General features: G+C 58.5%; 1 protein-coding gene across 3 annotated transcripts in view; it reads left to right on the forward strand.

Annotated features, from left to right (window-relative positions):
* The first annotated feature begins 309 nt into the window (after window positions 1-309).
* Window positions 310-25409, forward strand: part of Olfm1 (olfactomedin 1) — a 34511-nt gene continuing 9411 nt past the window's right edge. Inside the window, exons 1-4 of one of the 3 annotated variants that reach the window (XM_013153439.2) lie at window positions 310-719; window positions 13001-13150; window positions 16979-17134; window positions 19191-19410. In XM_013153439.2, the coding sequence (XP_013008893.2) occupies window positions 654-719; window positions 13001-13150; window positions 16979-17134; window positions 19191-19410 (592 nt within the window). In that variant the 5' untranslated portion in view covers window positions 310-653. Of the gene's footprint in view, window positions 720-11044; window positions 11288-13000; window positions 13151-16978; window positions 17135-18680; window positions 19008-19190; window positions 19411-25409 lie in introns of those variants that run through there. The other 2 variants (XM_003470888.5, XM_063244252.1) reach the window with 2 other exon arrangements.

A 25409-nucleotide genomic window follows, 5' to 3' on the forward strand; every position in this document is an offset into this window, starting at 1 on the left:
TGTTTAGCTTCTACTCTGTGCAATCCTGTCTAACCCAGAGCCTCCCCGGGGCGCTATTTCTCCTCCCATCCGGGGTCCACTAGCTGCCGTCTTGGGGTCAGTGGGTCCCAGAGGCCCCATCGCCCTCGGTCCAGGCCGGCCAGGACGGATTGTTCTGGGCCCCAGTTCAATTCCCCCGCCTTTTTGATGTCACATCCTTTCCCGGCTTGCTCCCCAGCCGCCGGCCGCCGCCCTCCTCCCTCCTCCCTCCTCCCTCCTCCCTCCTCCCTCCTCCCTCGTCCCCGCGCAAGCCAGGCAGCCAGGCGCGCGGGTCCCCAGCGCCGCCCCCGCCCCGCGCCTCCCCAGCAAACTTTTGGCACCGCCACAGCGCGCGCGCTTCCGAGCTCGGGCCGCCGGGCGCGCGGGGAGAGGAGGGCGAATCCCGCCCCGCGCCCAGCCCTGCCCGGGGGCAGCCGCGCCGCCGGAACCCGGACCATAAATATGCGGCGCGGAGCCTCCGCGCAGCAGAGCCCGCGCGCCGCCCGCCCTGGGTGCTGATCCGCGGCCGAGCCGAGCCAAGCCGAGCCGGAGCCGGGAGCGCGTCCGCGTCCACGCAGCCGCCGGCCGGCAGCACCCAGGCCCCGCACGCCAGGACGTCGGAGTGGCCGCGAGACATGCCACCGGCCCGGAAGCTCCTCAGCCTCCTCTTCCTCATCCTGATGGGCACGGAACTCACCCAAGTACGTGCGGCCAAGGCCATTTTCCTCCCGCCAGGCGCCGGGGCAGCCCGGGGAGCCCCGCAAAGTCGGGGAGCCCCCTGCCCTGCTTCAGAGAGGGGGTCCGAGTCCTGCGCTGGTCCTGAGTGTGAGGGAGGGGTGCGAGAAGGCAGGAGACCGGGACCCCAGCCTTGGCACTGTGGACCCCTCTCCCGAGGCTCCCTGGACCCCGCTCCCGCTGAGAAGTTCAAAGGGCAGCGCTGGGGGTCGTGGTTGGCTGCCGATGCCACCCGGGAGGAGCCTGGCGCCTCAGAGCCCTGAACCGAGCCCCCTCCCCGCGTTCCCAGAGGCAAAGGGGCACACTCCTGGCCCCGCGCACAACCCCGGGGTGGCTCATTCCCTGTCTTTGGCATCACGCGCCCCCCCCCCCAGCCCCCAGACAGGCTGCGGGTATTGTGCCCAGAGCTCCGCAAGGGCAGGCGGGGAGCGCACGGTGCATCGCTGGCTTCCTGTGGAGAGCGTGGGGGCTGTGGCCACCGGGGTGTGTGACAGCTCTGCGAGCGTGGGCACGGGGACGACTGGGCATTGCCGGCGCTCGCCATCCCCTGAACAATGTACGTGTGCAGGGCTGCTGTTCTCCATTTTAAAAATGCATCGCGGAGCGGCAGGTCTGGGAGGAGAAAGTGCTGTCTGTGAGCTCCCTGTAGGGAGGGCGCGTTAGTGACATTAAAACGCCCTTTCTGTGGTGCCACCGTGCCAAGCTCTGAGCCAGGAGAGTCTGGCCTTTGGGAGTAAAAGTCTAGGAGGGGGTGGCAGCCAGCACCTTCCACCCGGCCAGCCCAGCTGCCAGGACCCTCCCTAGCTCCCTCTCAGAATAAAAGAGGAAACAAAGAGAGAAGGGAGGGCAGGAGAGCCGGAGGAGATGAGAGGGGAGAGAGGGAGAGAGAGAGAGAGATCTGGAACAAGCTCCCCTTGTTTCCTGCAAGTCTTTGCTGCTCCTGGCTCTGCCCAGTGAGCCCAGTGCTCCCTGACCCTGCAATGGGGTTCTGTCCCCCTTAACCCTTAGCACCCTGCCCTGGTGTTGCTGATTGCCAGCCAGTTGCCTCCACAAGGCTCCTCGTGGCTTCTGAGAGAGAAGTTTCCTGGTTCCTCTGGGGAGGGTCAGAAGGGGGGGGGGTGCTGGCTGCTCGTGCTGGGTGGATAGATGCATGCGTGCCTGTTCACACACACACGTGCACACACGTGCGGAAAAGAACCCCCAGGTTCCCAGCAGCAGCAGCAGCAGCAAGCTGTCTTTGCAAAGGGCTGTGCCATTCTCTGTTAACACATCTTGACAAAGAGACTGCTGGTTGTTGGTGGCCACGTGTGTGGCTGTCCGCAGGGCCCTTGGATGCCCTCCTGTAATCTTCCATCAGGGGACACAAGGTGCTTTTTCCTCACCAAGTTTCTCCCCTTCATGTCTTTGAAAAGGTCCCATGTTCTGGGAGAAACTTTGGGTTCGACTTCAGCAGGACGCTTTGTCTACGCATCGAATCGTGCTCACCATGCAGTAGTGGTCACCATGCCTACACCCTGGGGCCTATCCTGAGGCCCGAGGCTGCCTTCAGCACCCCGGCCAGCTCCTCGCCTCCGCCTCCCTGGCAGGCAGCTGGGAAATGTTGTTTTCTTTGCTTGCTGGGGAGCTGAGCCAGGGTCTCTCTGGGGACTGTGTCCCTTGGCTCAGGTATGAGCCACCTCCTGGGCGAGCCCACAGCCCTCCCTTCCCCGAAGCCAGGCTTTTAGAATCTTGCATGAGGGAAACCTCATGCCTCCCTTTGTAGTGGAGTTTAAGAAGCAGCTCACTGGTGGAAAACCACCCCCCCCACCCCTACACTTAAGAAAGAGGCAGAGATGTTTGTGACTCTTGCCCCCCCATTGGGGGCCACGGGCTTGGGACAGGTAGTTCACACCTTTAGCAGGGGCCACTAAGGTGGCTCTGCTCCGGCCCAGGAATCTTGCTTTCTGGATCCTGGAGCCTGCCTGGCTGCCCATAGTGCGCTCACATTTGTGAATGAAGGGACGGCCCCCGGCTGTGGGAAGCATGACTGAGCTGCCAGGTGTCTGGCTCCCACCTTCACTGCAGGAAAACTGCTCCCCTCTGCCTCGTCTGCTTCCCAGCTCCTGTCTAGGATGGGGACGTGAGATCCTGTGCTCTGAGCCTGCGGGGAAGCAGGTGCCCACCAGAGCCATACGGACACTACCTGCTCTTACAACGGGTGGCTGGTGGGATTCGCAGAGCCAGGTGGGGAGTCGAGCACGTGCCCGGGCCATCTGTCCTCTCAGCAGCTCCAAACAAGCAGCCGCTCAGTCAGGTGCCAGCTACTGATTGACAGCCTGCAGCTTACAAAGCCATGGTTCTGCATGAACTTTGTCCTCACCCCGGTAGACCCTGGACCTGGTCTTGCCTTGTGATTTTCAACAAAAGGCTGGCATTTCATGCCCTTGAGCAGAGGGGTAAAGTGATGTCACTTTGCACCTCCCAGAAGGATGCTAAGAGGTTGGTCTCAGTCCTGGGGGATGTGAGGCAGATCCCGACTCCTGGTCTGGGGCGCACCTTCAGCCCAGTGGCTCCCCCAAGTCTTCTGTTCAGATAGACAGGAGCAAGGAGCGTGGCCCCATCCGTGCTGGGGTATGAGGGGCTGGGAACTCTGTAGCTGTGACCTTGAACCCAGGTGCCCTTGCTCCCATCCCCTTCCCATCAGGCTCCAGCTGGGCAACCTTGAGCCAGTGCTTCACCAAGCTGAGCTTAACTCCAGCCCTTCTAAAAGAAGGAAGCCCTGCAAGCCCTGGTAAGGCTCTGTCATCTCATTTACCCTTCCCTGTCACAAGCCTTTCCCAGCGACCAGCTGGTTGGACTTAACCCCACCCAGTCTGAGCTGACAATACTCAGCGAGTCAGAGCCCTTTCCAACTGCCATCTGGGGTGATGCTCTTTGCAGGAGACCCAGTGCTCTGCCAGACCCATGTGCGTCCTAGGCAGGAAGATGGAGGAGGGGGTCAGGAACAGGGGTGCAGACAGAGGCTGCTGTTGAAGAAGGGTCTGGAACCCCAACTTTCCCACCTGCAGTTAAGCTGGAAGTGGCTCTTCTCGATAGCCACGAGCCAGGTGCAGGCTTTCTTAACACCCCTTATGCCCCGGCAAGGCCCCAGCTGTAAATGCACAGAGCTCTCCAGGGTGCTCACGGTTCTGCCGGCTTGTTTGCTTTTGGGCTCACTGGAGGGACTGCTGTGTGCCTGGCCTACAGTGGCAAGCCCTCTGCCAGGCGTGGTGCCTGCATGGAGATGCGGGCAGCCCCTGGGAGACAGAGAGGGGATGCTGACCTCGCTTCTCCACCCTGGTGAGGCCGGGATCCCCATTTCTTCTCTCTTATCCCAGAGCCAAAGGCCTCTCCGCCCACTGCCATGGACAAAGTAAAGGCAGAGAAACAGCTCCCCATGGTGACCAGCTTGAGCCTCAGCGGCCACCCATCTGCCAGTCCCTTACCCCAGCTTGTGCATGGGTAGCCGAGTGGTATGGGTGGCATGGAGTGGGGAGCTCGGGCGGAACCTACCGAATTCAGGGGTGCAGTCTTTGCCCTGGAGTTGCCCACCATTCTGGGGCTGCAGCTGCCTCTGGGTGTAACAAGCCCAGGCCCATGAGACAGGAGCCCAGGCCTGACCCCATGGTGGAAGGGGACAGTGTCTGTGACACCAGGGGGCAGGACTCTATAAACGCTCCGCATAGGGCAGCTGCTTCAGTGGAAGCCGTGAACTTCTCATTCCACTGACTTCCCCGATCCAAAGCAAGGTAATTTTCTGCCTTGGGTTGTATTTATTACTAAAGTTATCAGACCCTGTAATCAGTAGTAACATCGCCGTGTAAAGTAATACAAAACTAATTACTAGCTAAACTGAATTAGATGCGTGGCAACAGTGAGCGAGCGGGTGGATGCAGAGAAGAGGACCCGCTCATGTCCAGCCAGCAGCCTCAGGTGGCTTCCGTGACAGGGCCGGCCCATCTGCGAGGGGTGGGAGGGGTCACAAAGTGGAAATGCAGCGTTCCCTTTGGGCTGTTCCACACGTGGGGACCCCAGGACGGACCCAGCTCCTGTGGCAATGCAGGTGGCCGCTTACCTGAGTCAGACTCTTGCAGGGAGGAATATCGTCTTGTCATGCTGTGACAGTCCTGCCATCCTGGGCTCTTGTCCGAGGCTGGGAATGAGGACAGGAGCTCGGAGAGGGGTCTCCACAGGTGTATCTAGCTCCGTCTAATGCCAGGGCTCAGGGCATCGTCACAACAGGAAGCTGGAACAGCAGAGGGAAGAGCTAGTGTCACTGGGTGCCAGGAAGGAGGGCACCTCGCATGCCATCAGGTCACACTGATTTCTGCCTGGCGCTGGGCAGCGCCTCAGCTGGGCTTTTATTTTAATTTTGTATTATTAGGAGCTCTGAGAACACATGTGCTGTGTGCAGCCAGCTGCACAGCCAGCTTTCCAAGCAGGCAAGGAAGGAAGCACTTTTGGTGGGATCAAATCTCCAGGTGCCTCTCCTTCTCCCCGAGGAAGTCCTGCCACCCCTCAGAGATGAGGTCCTCAAGGGCACGTGCTGAGGGTTCTCACCTCAGCCTCTCTAGCCAGCATAAAATAAGGGGGCATGTGGCAGCTGTGGCAGCTTTGTGCCTCTGAATCCCCCCCACTCCCCGGGTCTCCAACTGCTTGAAATCCAGGAAGTCACAAGTAGAGTGTAAACACTAGGGTACATGCAGCCCCCTGAGCATCACACACCCCCAGGGCTCGGGTCCCATCGCTTGTCCAGGGAAGGTGGCAGTCTCCATATCTTCCTTTTGTCTGGGGTGGCCTCTGTTCCCCATTTCTTCTGCACCCAGAGTAGAAAGCACACGACTACCACTCAGGTGACAGTTGGTGACCGTGGCTTCTTTGTGGGATCTCTGCAAATGTGGGCTTCACGACCCGCTGGTTCCACAAAGTTGTCTGTTCACTCTGGTCCCAGATGTGGCTTGTGCGCCCCTCCTATATGCTTCTGTGACACATTCCAGGACTCTGAGGGTCTGGTGAGACCATGTGTGCTGGGAGGAGTCGAGACTGAATAGCCCAGGGGAGGGGGGTGTGGGGAGATGCCGGGTCCCTAGCTCAGTCTGCACCCAGGTGAGCAGGCAGCCGGCGCCCACTTAGACAGTAGCCTCACCCAGGCTAGGGCTCCAGTGGGAACACACACCCTCGGGGACTCTAGACTCTGAATGGAGATTTCTAAAGTGCCAAGAGCAGCTCTCAAAGGAGGGGGGCTCCTGCTCCCCACAGGGACACTTTGGGTGTCTGTGGCCGAGAAAAGTGCAGAAATGCTGTCAGTGGTTTTACTGGGTAAAGCCAGACAGCAGAGCAGGGCTTGAAGAACTGGGGAGCTGTCCTTGGCTTCCAGATAGGTCAGTCCTGCAGCCCGCTGCCCCCCAACACACACATGCACCCTTTCTGCTCCTGAGGCCCCCGGTCACCAGCTCTGGGCCTGCTGAGTTGCAGGCCAGGTCAGCCAAGAGTAGCAGTTGGGCTGAGGGCACTGATGGAGCCCAGCATCCTGTATCCCACAAGCATCCCTGGGGAATAGGAAATGGCAGGAGGCTACTTCAAAGATGGCACTGACCTTAGGGGATAAATAGGGAGGACTTTGGGGCAGTGGGTCCAAGTCTCTGTGGCCCAGGCTGGCCTTGAACTCACCACAATCTTCCTGCCTCAGCCTCCTGAGCTCTTTGACCAGGGTGACTCTGGGAATCAGCAGCAGAGGGCAAAGCCCGTGCATGGGAACCAATGCTACCTGGCAGACAGATGTCCTCTGCCAGGGCCATCCTGTGTCCCTGCCTGTCGGGGTTTCCCAAACACCCTGAAGACCCCAGACTGAGTGTTCCACATCCCTGTCATGACATCGCCTGTCTATCCAGATCTGGACCCGTTCATGTCCTCCTGGCTCAGCCCTGGCAAATTCTCTGGCTGGCGAAGCAGACACAAGACATTGGTCAGTCAGGAAGTCACAGGGCAGCTGGAGGGTGGCGTGTTCCCTGAATTATCTCGAGTGCCAGGCATTCAGAATGCCAGTCCTGGGATGCTGCCCCTTTTAGGGGCAGCTGAAGGGTCAGAGCTGCAGCTTCCCGATGTCTGGTGACATTTCTGAAGGTGACATGGACTGGGCAGGACAGAGAGGGACAGTGTGTGGGGGCCAGGCCAGCCGGTGGAGTAGAGTGGTAGCTCGGACCCACTGTGCTGGAAAACTGCCCTCTCTCCACAGCAGGGGGCATCACCCGCCCTTGCTAGCTGTGTCGAGAGGCCCACTATGGGCAGCTCCGTGACAATGTGCACCTCTTACCCTGGTTCAGACAGGTCCTGCCCACTGCCCCCTCACTGGGAGGAAGGAGCCCCTCTTGGGCGGGTGGGGGCCTTTGGCCCTTGGGAGACACTGCAGGCTGTGAGGGCATCCAGGATGGAAGGGAGGAGCCGGATACACAGAGCCTGCGGGAAGGTGGGCTGAGGGGACCTTGGCTCAGGCTATCCAAGGATGGGGGTGGGAGAGGGGTTCAGTGGCTGCTGGAGAGCAGTCAGGAGCCCGAGGGCTTCCAGGCCGGGGGCAGAGTCCATTTCCTGTCTGTATCCGGCAGAGGAAGGGAAGGAAGGGGACACTGAGGCAAGGGAAGATGGGTCACCAGTAGCAGCCCTCCGGCCTTTCTCGGCTGCTCTCTCTGCCTCCCCTCCCCCACCTGCTTTTCCTCTCCTTCCTTTCCCCTCTCTTTTTCTCCCTTTCTTCTCTCTCCTCGAGCCTCCCAAACTGTGTGCCAACAGCATGAGAAGAACACGCACATTTTAAACAGCAAAGGCCATCACCCTTCGTCCTCCAGCGTGTCCTTTTGTCAGGGAGCCCGGGGTGGGGGGGGTGGCCTGGTGACCTGTCCTCTCATAGTGATCATCCCTGGCCCCAGAACCTGCAGCTTCTCAGCCTGTGGACATCGGGTTCCTGACTGCGTGACGGGGAGAGTCACATGTGTCCTCCCTGCCCCCACGCGGCTGCTTCGGTCCTCCCTGGGCGATTCTCTAACGCCCCCCGGAACTGGTCCCCCATCAGATGACCACATTCCGGGCAGCATTCTGGCCCAGCTTTGCTCTCCATCCTTGCATTCTGAGGTCTTGTTTTTACCTGTGCCAACGAATTCATGCAGGGTCCACCACGATTAAGGCCTGTGCAGAGCTGGTTGGGGACAGAGGCCTGGACAATCTAACCGTAGGCCATGGCAGGAGGGGGACATGACATGGGTTGTCATGTCTTTCCTGTGGACTCTGGGCCAGACAGGGAACACTCTGGCAGAAATGTCTGCCAGTGGGCACCAGGGTTCAGGGCTCCCCTGGTGAGCACCCAGTGACATCATGCTTGGTGACCCGGAGGCTCTTCCTGCTGCACTGGCTCCACTGGCACGAGGGTCACTCAGCGCCAAACTCAGGCAAGCCTTGCCGCATGGAGGCCATTGGAATTTGGGTCGAACCGTCTTTAGGTGCTCGCTTTGGCTTCACACACACCAAAATCAAATCCTCTCTGAGAACACATGTGATGGTGGGTGTGGTGGGTCCTTTACACCCAGAGCCCTTTCCCCTTTGGCAGCCCAGGTCTAGATTTTGGAAATGCTATGTTGCCTTCCAAATCCAATTTTGCCTAATTGTGATCTCTCTTGAGGATCCTTACCATGGAGTTAAAAATAGCATTTGCTGCTATCAGAGCTCAACTTAAGACCCCAGACAGGACTTGGCATGGTCTTGAAGAGATGGAAGTGACTTCCTTGAATAGCCCTGCTCCTTACAACGGCGCCCGCTGCACACGCATGTCACAGTGGCCGGGGCAGGTGTGAGCAGGCCGGGTGCAGGCTGCAGCGGGGGCGCCGGTGCTGCATCCACCACACACCCTGTCTGCTTATGCTGTGCAGGGCTGGGCACGAGTGGGCGTCTGTTCTGTGCCCTGCAGACATAGACAAATGGCCAAGCAAGGAAGCCTGGGATCAGAAGGCACCAGGGCAGGTGAGGGTCGCCCCTTCCCTCACTCTGAAGTCCTTTGATTTTCCAGGCTGGCTTGGTCCCTGGGAGTCCCAGGAACCGCAAGGCCCGGCTCCCATGGGGTGAGGTCAGTGTGCATCTTTCTAAACCACCTCTTCAGACAGTGCTTCTCCTGGCTCCCCTACAGGGCAGCAGGCTCAGGAGATAGTTTGGGGTTTGAACCTCCAGGCCATGTCCTGGCTGCCTGTCCCTAAGAGGGGCAAGAGTAGGAGGTTGGGGGTTGAGCATTGGTTCTCTGGGGCCGCACCGGGCTGGATTTTATTTCCTCCATTCAGAAGCCCAGCCGCTAAGTGCTCTTCAAATGTAAAGTACCACGACAAGACCGATGGAGCCCTGAATCAGGAGTCCTTTAATGCCAGGAGAGTCATTCTTTATTCTATTGGCCTGTGCATTTGCCCACTGGGGACCCTCACGGGACGGAGTGCTAGTTGTTGGAGTTATTTTAATATTCAGCTGGGCGTCTGTCCCAGCCCAACTTACATCCATGGTCTGGGCCCTCCAGGGCTCCACAGAGTGGCCCAGGAGTCCCTAGGGGCATCACACCCCATGTTGGACCCCAGCCCTAGAGCTTGAGGCAACATGCATTGGGGGGTTGAGCTTCTTTCTGTGCCTCTGCAACGTGGGTGGCAGTGACAATGTCCCCTCTAATTGCTCCTACACTAAGTCACTTAATACTAATAATGCCTCACAGACGAAAGTTATTACCGTGAAACCCATTTTACAGCTAGGGAGATTGAGGCAGGCAACAGAGAGCCAGTTAGCTGGACAGGGTTTCCAAGTCAGGTTTGAGCCAGGCCCCTGGATCAGGATCTGTGCATGGATCTGGCAGTGCGCAAGACCTCCCTCCAACAGGGCCGCTTGTCCTTGAGGTGGCAGGGAAGTCAAGGGCACCGGCCTGAGGGAAGTGCCTAGGAGTGAAGGAACGCCAGCACTGTCCTCTTCCTGTTGCTTCTTTTCGGGTTTGCGAGAGGCAGCACCCCACATCTTGTGCCGAGTGGGCGCCGTGTGGACGTGTGGGCTCCTGAGGTGGCCTGGAAGTTTGTGGATTTGGGATCGCTCGGACGAGATCGCGGTCTTTGCTCTTCTGTCTTGGGAAGCCAGTGTGTGGCTGTGGACCGGATTCCCAGCGCCCCGAGGTGACCCACCCCCGGCGGGCTCTGAGCCTGCAGTACCACTTTTCCCTGGGAGGTGGCGCCCTTATCCCGCAGTTGGAGTTTGCGCGCTAACCGGGAAAACAAGCCGGAGGGACTTCCCCAGCCTGCGGGCCGCCACCCTGGCCCGGCCAGGAGCCTCTTGGGTGTCACCAAGTTCTCAATGGCCAGCCAGGACCAGGCGTAGGGAGAGCAAAGCGCCGGGAAGGCGCCCCGGGGAGGAAGCGGCTTCTCGCCCCAGCTGCTCCAGCCACCCCACCAGGGCCGCGCTTGTACCCGGGCGGGGGGAACCTGGGGTCCCTGTGTCCCAGCCGCCGCAAGCTTAATGGACGTGAAAGGAGTCGCCTTCGGCTCGGATTCGAAGCTGCCGCACCCGGAGAGCCCCAATGGAGTGTTCAGCCCACCCAGGCCGCTTTTGCCGAGAGGCACGCGAGACCCTGCGCCGGTGCCGCTCTCTAAGGGACCCCGCCCCACCTGCGCGCACGGACCCCGGCCCGCTGCCCTGCGTCCCTGTCTTGCACCCCGTCCGCGCTGGGACCCCGCGAGGCATGGGCGCTTGCTCCGGGCCAGGGTGACTCCGACTCCTGCCACCCGTGGGGTGTCTCCGCACTTCTGCCAAACGTGAGGTGTCTCCGAGTGCGTCCGCGAGGGCCTGGGGGAGGGATGCCGCACTGGCATTTTCTGGTTTGGGGGCGCTGTCTTGAGCCTGGTCCATGGCCACCCCAGCTCCTTGGCCGGCTGGGTTTGCAAACCTCCCTGTCCGCAGCCAGGGGGCGCGGGGAGCCGGAGCGCGCAGGAAAAATCCACCCGCTTCCTGGGCCGATTGCGTAGCCGCCGCCCGGCCGTGTCCCCGCCCCCGACCGCGGCCCCCGCGCGTGTCGCGAGCGGCGCTCAGAACCCAGCAGTCCTGCTCGGCGGCGGAGCGCGGGGACAGGGACGCGGCGGCGGCGACAGGGACGCGGACACGAACGCGGGCGGGCGCGCGGCGCGCAGGATCCCAGGCCTCCTCCCGGCGATGGCCGGGGCGCGCGGGGTGGCGGCGGGCGGGCGGCGGCGGCGGGCGGAGGGCGCGCGGGGACGCGGCCGGGCGCCCCTGCCCTCCGCGGTGCCCGCCGCCTGAGGCTGCCCGGGCGCGGGGCCGGCGCCGGCGCGGCGCGGGAGGCGACTGAGGCGCGATGTCGGTGCCGTTGCTCAAGATCGGGGTCGTGCTGAGCACCATGGCTATGATCACCAACTGGATGTCCCAGACGCTACCCTCCCTGGTGGGCCTCAACACCACCAAGCTCTCGGCGGCCAGCGGCGGGACGCTCGACCGCAGCACCGGCGTAAGTGCCGCTCCGCCCGGCCTCCCGCGTCCCCTGCGCCTGGCCGGGCGGGACTGGGACGCGGCGGCGCCTGGGGAGGGGAGCGAGACCGGGCGGGGTTCCAGAGGTTCCTCTTCGCGCCTTGTCCGCTGAAGGGGAAGGGGGAGCTCGCTCAGGGACTCTGCACCCTGGCGTCCTCGGACACTGATAATGAGTCCTCTGGTCCAAGCTCAGGAAACTGAGACCAGGGACTTGGGGACTTGGCCAAGGTCACTCAGCAAGTAAGGGGCGGAGGCGCCGCTTGACCCCACTCCGGGCTTGCCCCAGCCTGGACGCAGCCCGCTGTACTTTGTCAAAGCCCGGCTGGACCGGGAGTGGGCCCCAGGGCACAGGGCATAGGGCACCGGGCACCCCCTCACCTCCCATCCCCACACAAAGGCAGAACCACTGGGTTCCCTCCTCCGGAGAGGGTGCAGAGGAGCCGGGCGGGGCCCCTGGAAGCAGTGCGCGCTTGTTTCTCCCCTGGCCGTCGCCCACTCCTCCCTCCTCTCCGTGAAATCGCTGCCTTTCCCATCTGGAGCGCTGGGGCTCGGGGAGCAGTGGCCCGGAGCTCCTGAGGAGGCCTGGGGAGGTGTTGTGGTGGATAGAGCTGGCTGAGCCTGAACCACCCACTAGCCAGGGGTCCAAGCTGCAGAGGGGCGCGCCCTGGCCGTGTCCCTACGAGTGGAAAGGAGAGAAGGGCAGAGTCTCCGTCCCGCTCCCTTTTCTGCTGCCATTAAGGCTCGTGCTATTTCTGGAGATCTCGGAAGTGTGACCCCTGTATGAGACCCTTGTTCCTTCCAGCTTCCCTGTGGTTTCAGAAGTCCGAACTGTGCTTCCTCCAGGGTTTTGTTCCCTGCCTTTGGGTCTCGAGCTCCTGGGGTTGGAACTGAATGAAATGAAATTCATCACTACTATCGCTTCTCCCGCCCAGCTCTCCGCCAGGCCCCATCTAAAAATAGCAGGGAGGTGACTGATGCCAGAGGAGGTGCCGGAAACCCAGCAGGGGCAGTGTGTGTGTTTGGGACATGATGGGCAGGGCCACCCAAAGGAGCTCTGGTGTGGTGATGGTCTTCCGGCAGTCCTGAAGATGGAGGTTGGGATGACCCCTGCACAATATGTCACCAGCAGTTTGGTGCCATCCACCAAATGGCTTGTGGGTGGAAGCCCTTGCAGAGCTGGAGCTGGTGTCCTCGCCTGGCTGCCAGCAGAAAGCTTGCTGTGGCTCTGGGCCGTGGCAGCCCTGGGCTCTCCGGGCCCTGGTGGAGGGTGCATTGTCCTCGTTGTCCTCCTCTCCAAGTCTCAGGGACTGCGGTGCAGAGCCTGGCTGTGCCTGTGTCCCTCCCCGGGAGGGAAGGTGTCTGTCAGTCACCCAGCCAATTACTTTCCTGCTGGCTTCTCCCATGTACCCCCAAAACTCTGATTTAGTAAGATGTCAAAACTCACAGCTTTCAGCTTGGATTTTTAAACTTTAAAGAGCCCTTTGACTTCTCTCAGCCCTGGGCACTCTAGTGGGGACCTGTGCTCTTCGTTCCCAGGGAGTTCTTTCCCTCCGTGGGGTCCAAACACGACTTTGTCCCCCCAGTTCTCCCCGCGGTTGGCCATAGACAGTGTCCCCCGTGTAGCTGCCAGTGCCTGACCTTCCCTCTCCCTTTCCTCTCTGCGCCTTCACCTCGCCTGCCCCCTCCCCTGCAGGTGCTGCCCACCAACCCAGAGGAGAGCTGGCAGGTATACAGCTCTGCCCAGGACAGCGAGGGCAGGTGTATCTGCACAGTGGTTGCCCCCCAGCAGACCATGTGTTCCCGGGACGCCCGCACAAAACAGCTGAGGCAGCTACTGGAGAAGGTGAGTCCAGGCTGGGCATGTGTGCATGAGTGTGTGTGGGCCCATGCCAGTCCTGAGGCTGGGCCAGCCTGCTGGCCCATCCCTGGCCTCTCCTGGAGCAGCCCCATTGAAATATTTGTGAATGAATGAACAGACACGTGAATGGATGGCTAGACGGATGGGCAGACAGACGGGTGGAGGGGGTTACCCAGGGTGGCCCTGGAGGAGATGAATATGCCTATTTCCTGGTCCCTGTGGACACCACTGAGGAGCCCTGAGGGGCCAGGGAGGCTAGACTCAGGGTCCAGCCTGAGTGCTCAGAGCTGCCACCAGGGGACAGCTTATCTGGGCTCAGCCATGGGTGGCCATGCAGGTTTTACATGGTGAGGTTTCGGTGGGGGTGTCCACCATTGTGGTTGTCTTCCATTCAGATGAAAGACCACATGGTCACCATCATAGTCCAGCCGGGGGCAGTGTGTATAGCTGGCTTACAAATCACTGCATTGCTTCACTTGATCTTCCCAACAGTGGTGTGGAAATGGGTGATTCCAGAAGGAGAAAGTTCGGACCCCACAGAGGAATTGACTTCCCTGGGCCAAACAGCTGGTTAGCAGGGGAGTCACCCCACATGCTGCCCCAGGGCACTCTATTCTGCAGTAAACCTAGGTGCCGGGGTCTCTGGGCAATACTAAGGGAGGGGGAAAGTATCTCTGCCCCTCCTCCTGCCAGGGAAAGGGGCAGTTTATATGTGGCACTTATGGTTTGGATACCCTCCCCAGAGTGGGGCCACGCCAGACGCACCCACTAGTAAAGCCACGACTTCCTGCGGCTTGGCTAGGGCGGGGACCCTCTGTGACTCAGGACACCCGCTCTGCTCCCCTTCCCACAGCCACCCGCCCTGGAACCTGGTCCCAATATTCCTCCCTCCTTGCCCTAGCAAGTGCCTCCAGCCCACTCACCCTCCCTCTCCATGCTGCGGGCAAAGCAGGGTCCCTTGTGGGACTCAGTTTCCCCAGCTGTCAAGGCAGGGAGTGGGCCAGAGATTCTGCAGTTGCTGGGTTCTGTGTCTGGTGCCTCTGGAGGGCATGACCTTACCTCCTGGGGCCTGCAGGAGCCTCCCTGGTTGCCAAGGAACAGGCTGTATCTTTTTTTCTGCTGTTGTTAGTCACTTAAATAAATCATTTGCAGAGTCACAGAAAAATGCATTTAGGAGCCCACAAACATTTATTAACACCCAACAAGAGCAGGGGCCACTGGGTCTTTAATTATTCAGATTCAGAAGGCAGGCTGCTGGGCAGGGCTTGGGACTGGGGCCTTTGGGGAGGCCAGTGGCTGGGAAATGGGTTCCAGAAAGCTCCAGAGCCCCTGGGAAGGAGGCCTCCAGCTTTCCTTTCTGCTTACGCAGGCCACAGCTCTGCTTAAAAATTTAAAGCCCTATTTTGTGCGCGGGGGCACTCTATTTTCGGCGGCAAAGCCATTGGCTGGAAGAGAGGCCACCTCCTTAGTGGCCTTGCGTTGAAATGGGCAGATGGGCTAAGCATCCAGAAAGGCTTCTGGGGCCCTTTCTGCTTCTCTCCAGGGGGGCCCTGAGCCTGCCCTGGGGGGTCTGGGCAGGAGGAGCTGGGGAGCCAGATCCTTGTTTTTGGCTTTGTGCAAAGACCCAAGGGGTAGGATCTCAGGGTGCTCATCCTGGGCCCCCAGAGCATCTGGGGTGATGGCCTGGAGCTCTTGGGGGCTGGTGGCAGGGCTGGGATTGTGCTCTTGGAAGAGTCTGACTCTGGGTTTGGCACCTTTGTCTCGGTGCATAAAACCCCTCAATGGTTCCTCTCCCAGGGCTTTGCAGAGGTCACAGGCCCCGCCTGGCACCTGGACTCCTACCTGGGGATATTCAGTGGGAACCAGCAGTTGGTTACTTCCCACAGGCCAAGTGTGCAGGCAGGGGACCCCTGCCTGCTGCCACACCAGCTAGGGTGCGGCTTGGCTTTGTGACCTTGGGGGCCTGTTGGCTTCTCAAGGGCGCATCCTAGAAGTAATAGGCTTTGTGGATCCCAGAAGAGGCTTTGGACACAGAGTCTCTGAACACAGTGGTGACACTGGACCCTTTAGCCAAGGACTCACAGGGGAGTGGCCAGGAAGTGTGTGCCTTCCCTAAAGGCAGCTGGGTAGCTTGGCATCTTTAAAACCTGAAATATGGTAAAGTAGTGAAGGAAAGTGGGTGGGATGAGGAAGCCCACTGTGCAGTGAGAGGCCTCCCGAAGAAGCCAGGTGAGCTCCGCAGGCTTTGTCCTGGCTCTTGGGGCCTTGGCCCTCACTCAGCTCCAGCTGGGTCTCCTCTGCAGGGGTAGCAATAGGGTTCTGACTGGAGCTGCCTATGGGGTGACAGATGCAGCTGAGGCTCAGCTCTCCAAGAGAGTTCTTGTCCCTCAAGGTAAATGGGTAGATGGGGTGTGTGGCTGGGGCATGAGGTAGCACTTGCAGGATGACCAAAGCTCAACTCCCCAACTGCCCCTCCCCCCAGGGGCGGAGATCATCCAGAGACAGAGCAAGCAGGGGAGGGGCAGCAGGGAGCACAGAGCCACAGACAAATATGCTCTAAGGAGATCAGGGGCTAAGCCGCCCCCACGCTGTGCCTTACACACCCGAAATGCTGAAGCCAGTCCATGTGTGTCATTTCCCCATCAGGAGCCACAGGGTCCCAGCACTCTGAAGTGCTGAGTTAGCAACATTTGTCTTCCTGTCGCCCTGGAAGGCTCATTCCTGGTTGCTCTCTTTTAATACCATTTTACTATTATCGCAGAGCGGGGATTGGTGGGAAGAAGTGGGCACCTCACTGTCCTCTGTGTGGTCGCAGAGCAGGCAGAGCTCAGCCTTGGACCCAAATGCGTGTTTTCCTAGAAGGGAGAATATTTTCAAACTCAGCAAAAAGAGCAGGAATGGAGAATTGCTCTTTGGAGGTGCCTTTTTCCTCGGTAATTGGATTCGATTCAGGAAACGCCCCCCACCCCCACGGCGGCGGCGGTCTGGCTTCCTGGCTCCTCCCCACCGCCCTGATCGCATTTGCAGAGTTGAAGCCGCTTTCATGCAAACGAAATGCGCTGGCAGGTGGCTGCACTAAAACTGTTTTTCTTTTAAGCTCTCTGGAATCCTGTTGAATATTAAAGTCCCATCTCGAGGCGAGACTCAATTCAGATCTGCCTGTAAAGATGTAAAACAGCGATCCTTCATTTGCTGGGTGATTGATTCCTGACACCATGTGCCGAATGTGTGTGTTTGCCGAGCAGTCATCTGCCTATGATACTGTGGGGGTGATGGATGGCGCGGGAGACGGGAGTAGCTCGGCGCTGAGGCTGGAGAGTGGTTTTCTTGTTCTTTCATTCCTCACTTAGCGCCACCACCCCTGCAGGAAGACACCCTCCCTGCCAGAGGGAGGGGGAAGGGGAATTTATAGGGGGGGGCAGCCCTCTGTGTGTGCATCTCTTGCTATTTGTCGCTGAGATCATTGTGCAACATAAACAGTGTAGAAACAGCCCCCACCCCCAAACAGGGGAGAAGATAAATCACCCCAAGTCCTCTGCAGCCCAGGAGGTACCGACTTCTGTGAGGGTGTGCATCTCTGGTTGTAAGAGCCAGGCCGGGAGACAGCAGAGGTGATTTTACCAAGTTGGTTTGCTTTTAGGGACTCGGTCCTGGCAGTGCCGGAACTGGGGGTTAGCTGGTAAATAATGTGTGGGTCCTTCCTGGCTGCTGCGGGCTGGCTTTGTGGAGAGGTCAGCGTGGTGTGTGAGTGGGCAGGCGTGATCGCAGGCACCTGCCGCAGCTCTGGCCTTGAACCTGTTGCCCTTTTGACAGGTACAAAACATGTCTCAATCCATAGAGGTCTTGGACAGGAGGACTCAGAGGGACCTGCAGTATGTGGAGAAAATGGAGAACCAGATGAGGGGGCTGGAGTCCAGGTTCAAGCAGGTGGAAGAGAGTCATAAGCAACACCTTGCCAGGCAGTTCAAGGTATGTGTCCCTCCTGTCCTGTCTTGTCCTCTCTCTTGTCCTCTCCTGTCCTGTCTTGTCCTCTCTCCTCTCCTCCCTTGTCCTCTCTTGTCCTATCTCCTCCTCTTCCTCCATATCCCTCTCTTCTTCCTCCTCTTCTCCTATTCCTCTTCTTTCCTCCTCGTCCTGTTTTCTGGTCTTGCTCTTTTTCTTCCTCTGCTTCCTTCTCGTCTTCCTCTAAGGCTGGGCTTGTTTTCCCTTCCTGCTTCCCCTCTGCCCAAGAAATACTGAGTTGAAAGCAGAAGGGATACAGAAAGACCCTTGTCCTACCGAGGGCTGTCGCCCTTGGGGTAGAGAGCCCCCACCCTGGTAAAGGCACCTGGGGAGGGTTGGGTGGCACCATGCAACACACGCCAGCCCTGGCTTGGAAGCCAGTCTGGTTTAGAAGCTGGGGTCCCTCCCACCCCCTTCGTTCCTCGAGCCAAGACACATATTAGCTGCAAAGGAACATCATTTTGGTCCTTGTCATTCTACAGCTGCCGCAGGTAATCACATTAGCCAAGGATTAGCTTAATTGATTAGAGCTGTTTCTGAGCAGGGATCACTCAGGGCAGTCTTTCACATCTGACCTAATTTAGCTATGACAAGGCATGCTGTAGATGCAGGGAGAAAGGGAGCCCAGGCTCTCCCTCAGCTCGAGGTGAGCATTCTGTGTCTCCAGATCATTCTGGACATTCAAACCACAGGTCCTTTGCTCTGAGATGCTCTATGTGCCTGTATCAGTATGTATGTGTATATCAGCAGCGCTGCTGCTAGGCTGAGAAATTACATGCCGCCTTAATTAAGGTGTGTATGCATGTTAATTAGCAGTCAAGCCCTGATGTAAGCGAATAGGTCAAATTACACAGCCGCTTCCTCTCCTGGCTGGGGACTGCTGAGTCCCCATCTCTGTCTTCCTGTCCTTTTATGCTAATGCCTTCCTTTGATGTGCTCCCTGCATGAAGCAAGAACTAATTCTCCTTTAGAAGCAGTACATTAGGTAGAGGAGTCAGCAAGCTGACCAAGTCACAGATCCATCTCCTAGATAAAATTCTCCCAGGCTTGGCCCTGTCCAGGTGAAATGCCCTGGGCTGCTCTTGTCTGAGGCTGGTGATCGTTTTTTGTCCTTGTCTCTGCTGTGTGATTGTAAATTACCCTGAAGAGAGAGTTTGACCTTTTTGACCCATAAAGATGGGCAGTGGGTGAAGGCTGCCCCTTGTCGGTGCCCGCCAGACCCCCCTCTAAAGACGGGGTTTCTTCAGCAACCACCAAGTTTCTTACCCTTTTGGACATTGTCCCCCAAGACATTGTCTGAGTTGCAAATCGTGGCTTTGAGGAAGGAAAAACAAGCCCTTGCCCTTTGCATTGCTGAGAAATCCAAGCAAATTGCTGTGAGGGAGTCTACGTCGTGTTGAAGTCAGTGTTAAAGTGTGATTTTTTTAAGGAAGTGACCATGCAAATATTTGTCTCTGTGTAAGGCAGGTTAGTGAGCTAGTTTTTCAACGGTGTTTCATTTTCTTGCTTGCAGGGCTAACTTAAAAGCGTTTTTACAATGCTGCAGTGACTGAAGATGCAGTCCACTCCCATGTAACCATGAAAGAGCCAGAGAGCTTTTTGCATCATGCATTTTTACTATTATTTTCCAATACTTAGCACCATATCACTAAGGAACCTTGAATCCAACCAGGATCCTCCTTTGCATGCGACTCTAGATGCATTTCACGAATAGTTTGAACCCTTGTCAATGCATTTTTTGAAAAAGAAAGAAAAAAACAAGAACTTTGTGTATGTGACCTTGAAAGCATGTAACCTTGAGATGTTGCATCCTCAACTGACAATAAAGACCTTTCCCAAATATGTTGGTGTTCTGAGGACTGTTTAATATGCTCTCCTGACTGCTTTGGACCAGAATAAATAAATGCATACCTAAGGCGGCAGTGTGCACACATTCCCTCGCGTAGGGAGAAACCAGGCCGAGGCAGGGTGTTACGAGTTCTTGCATGCACCGCACTGAACCCAGCTTATTTTAACCTTGCAGGCGATAAAAGCGAAAATGGATGAACTTAGGCCTTTGATCCCTGTGTTGGAAGAGTACAAGGCCGATGCCAAATTGGTATTGCAGTTTAAGGAGGAGGTCCAGAATCTGACGTCAGTGCTTAACGAACTGCAAGAGGAAATTGGCGCCTATGACTACGATGAACTGCAGAGCAGAGTGTCCAATCTTGAAGAAAGGCTCCGTGCGTGCATGCAAAAACTAGGTAGGCCCAGCACCCTGCGGGCGCAGCGCCATCCGCTGGCCCCGCCCTCGCGCCCTTAGAAGTGGTGCTGAGCGGACAGCGCCCGCGCACCAAGGCTCGGTGGTGCTGAAGGGACAGCGCCCGCCTGTCTTCCCGGCTGGTGGTTGTGCTAGGGCCCCTGGGTAGAGCCACTGAGATAGCAGCCAAGGAGCTAGGCAGCGCCCCCGCCCCCTAGGTCCTCCGTGCAGGCCAGCTGCAGAGCCCTTTGCGTAGCACAGCTGGAGCAGAGCAGGATGACACTATATCCTGGTACCATCTGATGGAGGAGGCGTGCGTGCATACGTGCGTGCGTGCATACGTGCGTGCATGCGTGCGAGGGTTTATGCGTGGGTGTGCATATTGCAAGTGTGTGCTTTTAGAACACTAGTTGAACGCAGCTGGCCACAGGTCTCCGGTTCCTCTAGGGTGAGAAGAGGGCTGATGAGGCTAAGAGACCGAACCACACCTGGTTTCAATGAAAGGGAAAGGTGATTTCAGCCACATCTTAGCAGGAGAGGTTCCTGTTCTGGCAGGCTGGAGGAGTGGGAATCGGGAGGAGTCAGACCTGGGGTTCCCTCCCCAGGTGGGGTGGCCTCCCGGGCTCCATCGTGATCGATGACCCGCCTGCCAACTCTCAGTTAGCATCTCAGGCAGACTGAGCATGCTGGTGTTGGGGTCTTCTTTCAACAGCGCACTTCCTGTCCCGGCCCCAGATTTTCCTGAGAATCAGCCAGCCTTCCCTGCCAAGTGCTCTTAGCACAAGTGTGGTTCCTTCCCCTACTGTACACTCTCTAGGGGGACTGGGAGCCATTGTTGGGCCAGGAGCACCTCGCGAAAAATTTTCCAGGCTCTGTTTCTAACCTGTTCCTTTCGCCCTCCCACCCCATGCTTTATGATAAACAAAGAATCCAAAAAAGAACAGACACCTCTAAAATTCTTGGGTGTTAGGGAGAAGAGAGAATTTAGTGGGGGCAGAACTAGCCTCAGTTCTGGATCATTCATAAATGCTATTCTGGATTTTCTTGGTGAGGCAGAAGACTCCTGGTCCTGGGGCAGTGTAAGAGGGGTCGCTGGCCGTGTCACTGAGAGATCACAGACAGCATGCCTGTCAGCATCGTGCCTCATAGAGCCTCCATTCCAGCATGGCAGGGACAGTTCTGGCAGGACTCTGGGACGGATGGTCCCCACAACCCTTCCTATGATGACATCCTAGGAGCCAGCAGAGTGTTTGGAGCATTAGTGACCTGAGGGATGTGTGCATGAATGATCGTGGGCCCAGCTGACTCCTCCGCTGTGTGTGGCCTCTCTCCCGGCCTGCACAGCACTCCCAATTAGCATAAGAGCTGTGTTTCAGTGCGTGCTGTTAACCATTTCCTCTGCAAGTGGTGCCCCCACACTGGTGAACAGACCACAGATTCCTGGAGATGTGAGAGGGGGCCTCCATGCCCTGCAATCCAAGGGCCAGGGCAGCGGGGTGGAAAGGTACTACACTGGATATCTGAGGGCTGGGGGCAGGGGAACTGGGCTTCCCAGCCATCCTGGCCAGATTTTAGTAGCTGGGGGAGTGCACCTTATGGCACCAGGGTCTTGGGTCCTTCATGTGGTTATGTTCAGGCTTTTGATTTCGAGCAAAGAGAAAGACCACACCCCATGGCTGTGTGGCACTGCACTCTGGGAAGGCAAAAGGCAGTCAGGCCTCTGCCCAGAGACTTGTGTGGGGACAGACCCTGAGGCACAGTGGCTGCTGGCGGCCCATGCTCTGTGATTCTAGCACCCAGCACCCTGTCCATCAGGGGCAGCCCTTTCAGGTGGCACAGAGACTCCCAAGTGCCACTCGATAGCTGCCAGCCTCACCTGGGCATTTACCTTTTCCAGTTTCAGCTGCCTCCTCATCTGTGGAGGAAGATACAGGAGGAGTCCCTGGGCCCTGGGGGATGACAGGATGGGTGAATTTTCAGGTGTCACTCATGTCCCTAGCTGAGTGCTATCTGGTGACAGGATGGGTTAGTGAGAAGGTAGATAGGCAGGTAGGTGGGTAGCTAAGGGATGGACAGAGATGATGGTTGATGAGTGGATGGATGGGTGGGTAATGGGTGGATAAGCAATTGATAGAGTTGATAAGTGGGCAGATAAATAAAGGATAGATGATACATGATAGATGATTGGGTGACTGATGGGCAGGTGGGTAAATGATCAAATTACAGGACAGATGATTGGCTGACAATAAACATCTAGACAGCCTTAGCAGCTGCTGCCTCTCCTCCTCCTCTTCCCAGCTCAGTAACTTAAGGACCCAATCAACGTCCCTTGGCTGCCTAATTAGTCGTGGCTTTAGCTTTGTAACAGGCAGCTGTCTCTAGCCTGTCCTGACGCCTGTCCCTTGAGTGGCAGTGGCCAGGGACGTGGCTTCTGTGCCGTGGAGCTAACACTCCCTGCCGGCCCTCCGGGTGGATGGAGCTTTGCAGGAAGCTGCAGCTCAGTAGCTGGCAGGGTCGCCTCTTGTCCCCTTGCTGTGCCTGCTGCCTCTGTGGGTCCCCAATCTGACTGTTGGCTCCTTGACCCACTGGGATCAGGGTCTTGGTTTCCTTTCTGGGACAGCAAAGGGCCAAGTGTCCTTGCCGCCCTCAGAAGTCCTGGTTAGAGCTGTCCTCGCTGTGGACAGCCCCTGACCCAGAGCATGCATGGAAACAAGCAATGCCAGGGCCATGATCCCTCTGCCCCCCAGTCTTGGGTCCCCATGGAATCTCGTATTTTTCCCAAGGGTGCAGCCAGAAGCTCGAATCCCAGCCTCTTAGTGCTAGCCTGGTGGTTAAGCCTGGTATCTCCTGGCCCCTGGAAGGGAAGCCCTTCCTCAGAGCTCCACTGTAGCCCCAGGGAAGGGAGAGGGAGTGCCACTCTGTGGCCCTCCAGGTGCCCCTGAGTCAGAGCTTGGGCCATTCTTGCTGGGCACCGCAGAGTCAGGAAGCAGCTGCTGGACAGAAGCCCAGCAGTGTGGCTGAGACATTCTGCTCCTGCAGATCTGGGGGTCCTCTGTCTGCCCCCAGTCACACCATCCTTGCATGCCTGCTGCTGGCTTCTTTAGCTTTTTTCTACTTTGGAGGGGGAGGGGTTTTCTGTTAGCCAAGCCTGGCCCTCGCCAAGGAGTCCTGCCAGCCAGAGGAGAGCAGGTAGGGCCTCCTCTCCCTGGGGGAGGTCAGCAGTGGTCAGGGCATGATGTCGTTCCTGGTGCAGGGCTAGCACTCTCTGCTGGGGGCCAGTCGAAAGGCTTCTCTTGTTCCTAGCTCTGCAGAGGTCAGGAAGGGTGGCCAGGCAGAGGCTGGCCCTCACCTTCCTCTTGGGGCCCTGGGCGGGGCTGGGCCTGCAGGCGAGGTCAGGAGGCTTGGCATTCAGTCCAGGATCAGGAGTAGAGGGTCCTTGGCCTGAGAAGAGCCCCTGGGAGGCGAGAGCCAGCTGAACACACCTCTCCTGGGCTGGCTCCAGGTTCTTCCAGGAAGTCGTCAGGGCAGCCTGTACTCGGCAGACTCCTGCCAGGTCAGGAAGGGAGAGGCCCACAGTGACCTTCTGGATCAGCGCCTGAGGCTTCTGTGGGACCTGTTTACTTCAACCACATTTCAGACATTTGTTTGTCCAGCTCTGCAAACTTCTCCCAACCTAACTGTTCCAGGGTTACAGAGATAAACCTGGGAATAGAGGCTGGACCCACCGCTGAGGGGCAGCCAGTCCCCCCAGCTGCCCTCCGGGGCGTCCCAGAGAGCCGTGTGGCCTGGCCTAAGCCCCGTGGGCGGTGGCCTTTCTCCCTGTCTCCTGAGATGGCATGGGCTGCTCTGGAATGACCTCCCGGGAACAGCAATACTCGCTTCCATCACAGGGCTTGGGTTTGGGTTCCAGTTCATCTGTGCTTCCAGCCTGGCCGGGGACCCCTCCTTTGAGAATGTCCTGCCGGGCACTGTCGTCTCTGCCCTGCCTCTGCAGTGGGGCCTGCAGACCACTTCCTGCGCCTTCTCTCCTCTCCTCTCCCCTCCTCTCCTCTCCTCTCCTTTCCCCGCCTTTCCCCTCCCTTCCTCCCCTCCCCTCCTCCTCTTCCCTCCTCCCCTCCCCTCTCCTCTCCTCTGCCCTCTCCTTCCCCATCCCTCTTCTCTCCCCTCCCCTCCCCTCTTTTTTCTCTCCTTCCTTCCTCTCCCCTCCTCTCTTCTCTCTCCTCCCCTCCCCTCCCCTATCTCCTCTTTCCTCTCCTCCCTTTTCCTCTCCTCTCCCCTCCCTCCTCTCCCCTCCCCTCCCACCTCTCCTCCTCTCTTCTCCTTTCCTTCCTCCTCCTCCCTCTCTCTCTGCCTGCTTGAGCCCGAATGACTGGATCGGGACACTTTGCTGGGCTGGGTGTGCCAAGACTCTGGTGAGGCTCTGCCGAGGGCTTTTTAAAATCCTGTCAGTTCCTGAGGTCTTGGCAGATCCAGTCTGGACGGAGAACCAAAAATAACTCCTTGAGTTGAGGAGGCGGGTAGCCTCCAGCCCCACAGGCCCAGGAGCTGTGCCTGAGGCCAGCAGCTCAAAGCGTGGTGCACATGGCTGGGGTTGGCAGCTGGCATCATGGCCAAGCATGCATGTACAAGAGGGCACCAAGGAGGAAGCCCTGGTGCCCACACAGCCTGGGAGGTCCAAGTGGGCAGGCAACGGTAGCTGTCATGGAGGCTGCCGCCACCCTGACCATGCTGAGCATGAAGCCCCCTCTCTGTGTGCTCATCTTGCGCTTAGGGCGGCACAGCAGGGCTTGTGCCATGTGGCTGCTCTGGCTCTGCCTCTTTCTAGGCCCCCCGCCCTCAGAAAGGTCCCAGGTCTCTGCCTGTTCCTTGGTGCAGAGGGTGAATGGCCACAGGACCCTTGCTCATCCCCACTGTCCCTTGCTGGGCCAGACAGGGAGGCAGTACAGGTGTGCTGAGAATGTGTCACTCACCCACTCTTCTTGGGGACAGGGGAGGGAGACTCAGGCCTTTGTGTCCCCCAGGAAGTGTGCAGTGCCAACTGAGGTCCCCAATGGCCTGCTCGGTGAATTCAGGATGAGAGAAAGAGAGGGCAGGAAGGGAGGGGAGGGACAAGTGTGCAGAGGCAGAAAGGGCCAGGCCAGCACACGGCCTCTGAGCTGAAGTGGGGGTCCACCTGCAACCTCCACAGTGGTCTGGGCCCCTTTGGGTGGGCTTTTAGCCTGGGAGGTCTCAGTCACTCTGGGACACGGCTCGAGTGTGAATCCAGTCTGGGAAGACACTGCAGCACTGAGCAGGGTGACCCACAAGGTGCTGTCACCCAGGGCTGCCAGCCCTGTCACCCTCTGTGCAGTGGCTTCTTTGGACTTCAAAACCACATCCCTGGATCAGGGATGAGCGATCGCTTCCTCCTCTTCCTCCTCCCACAAGACAGTCACAGGGACCCTGGCTTTGTCTGAGTGAATGCCGGCAGTGGGCCCGGGGAGGGGCTGGGGACAGGGCTGGCTGGGACCCTTTTGGCTTCTCCCAGTCACTTTCTTATTAAGAGCAAGCTGCTGTCCATCCTGCCTCTCAGGTCCCCCAGCAGCCCAGTAACTCTGGGGTCAGCAGGAGCAAAGGGAGAAAGGACCAGCCACGAGGTGGCATCCAGCTGGGCCCCACTTCCCCCGGCCCTGCCCACCCCAAATCCCAGAGCAGCATGTTGGGTAAGAAGCTGGCCTAGGCTCTCATGGAAAAGGACTCTCCCGAGAGATTTCCAGGCCACACTGTGGTTTGTCCTTCCAGTGCCTGCAGAACTGGTCAGCATGGCCAGCATCTTGGCCCCTTCTCTGGGTCTCCTTCCCGGGACTCAGCCAAAGCAGGGCTGTGTGAGCAGAGCCCAGCAGGCTTCTGTGACGTCCAGAGTTGTGAAGGAAATGGGGAAAGGGGGAGGGATGGGGAGCAAGGCCGGCGGGGCCAGGGGTGGTGGTGGCCTTTCTTGCAGGCTGGGTCACAATGCTGGCCCAG

Source organism: Cavia porcellus, unplaced genomic scaffold (assembly GCF_034190915.1).
Source record: "Cavia porcellus strain 051 isolate PalLab524CR breed Dunkin Hartley unplaced genomic scaffold, mCavPor4.1 scaffold_49, whole genome shotgun sequence".
Classification (NCBI taxonomy): Eukaryota; Metazoa; Chordata; class Mammalia; order Rodentia; family Caviidae; genus Cavia; species Cavia porcellus.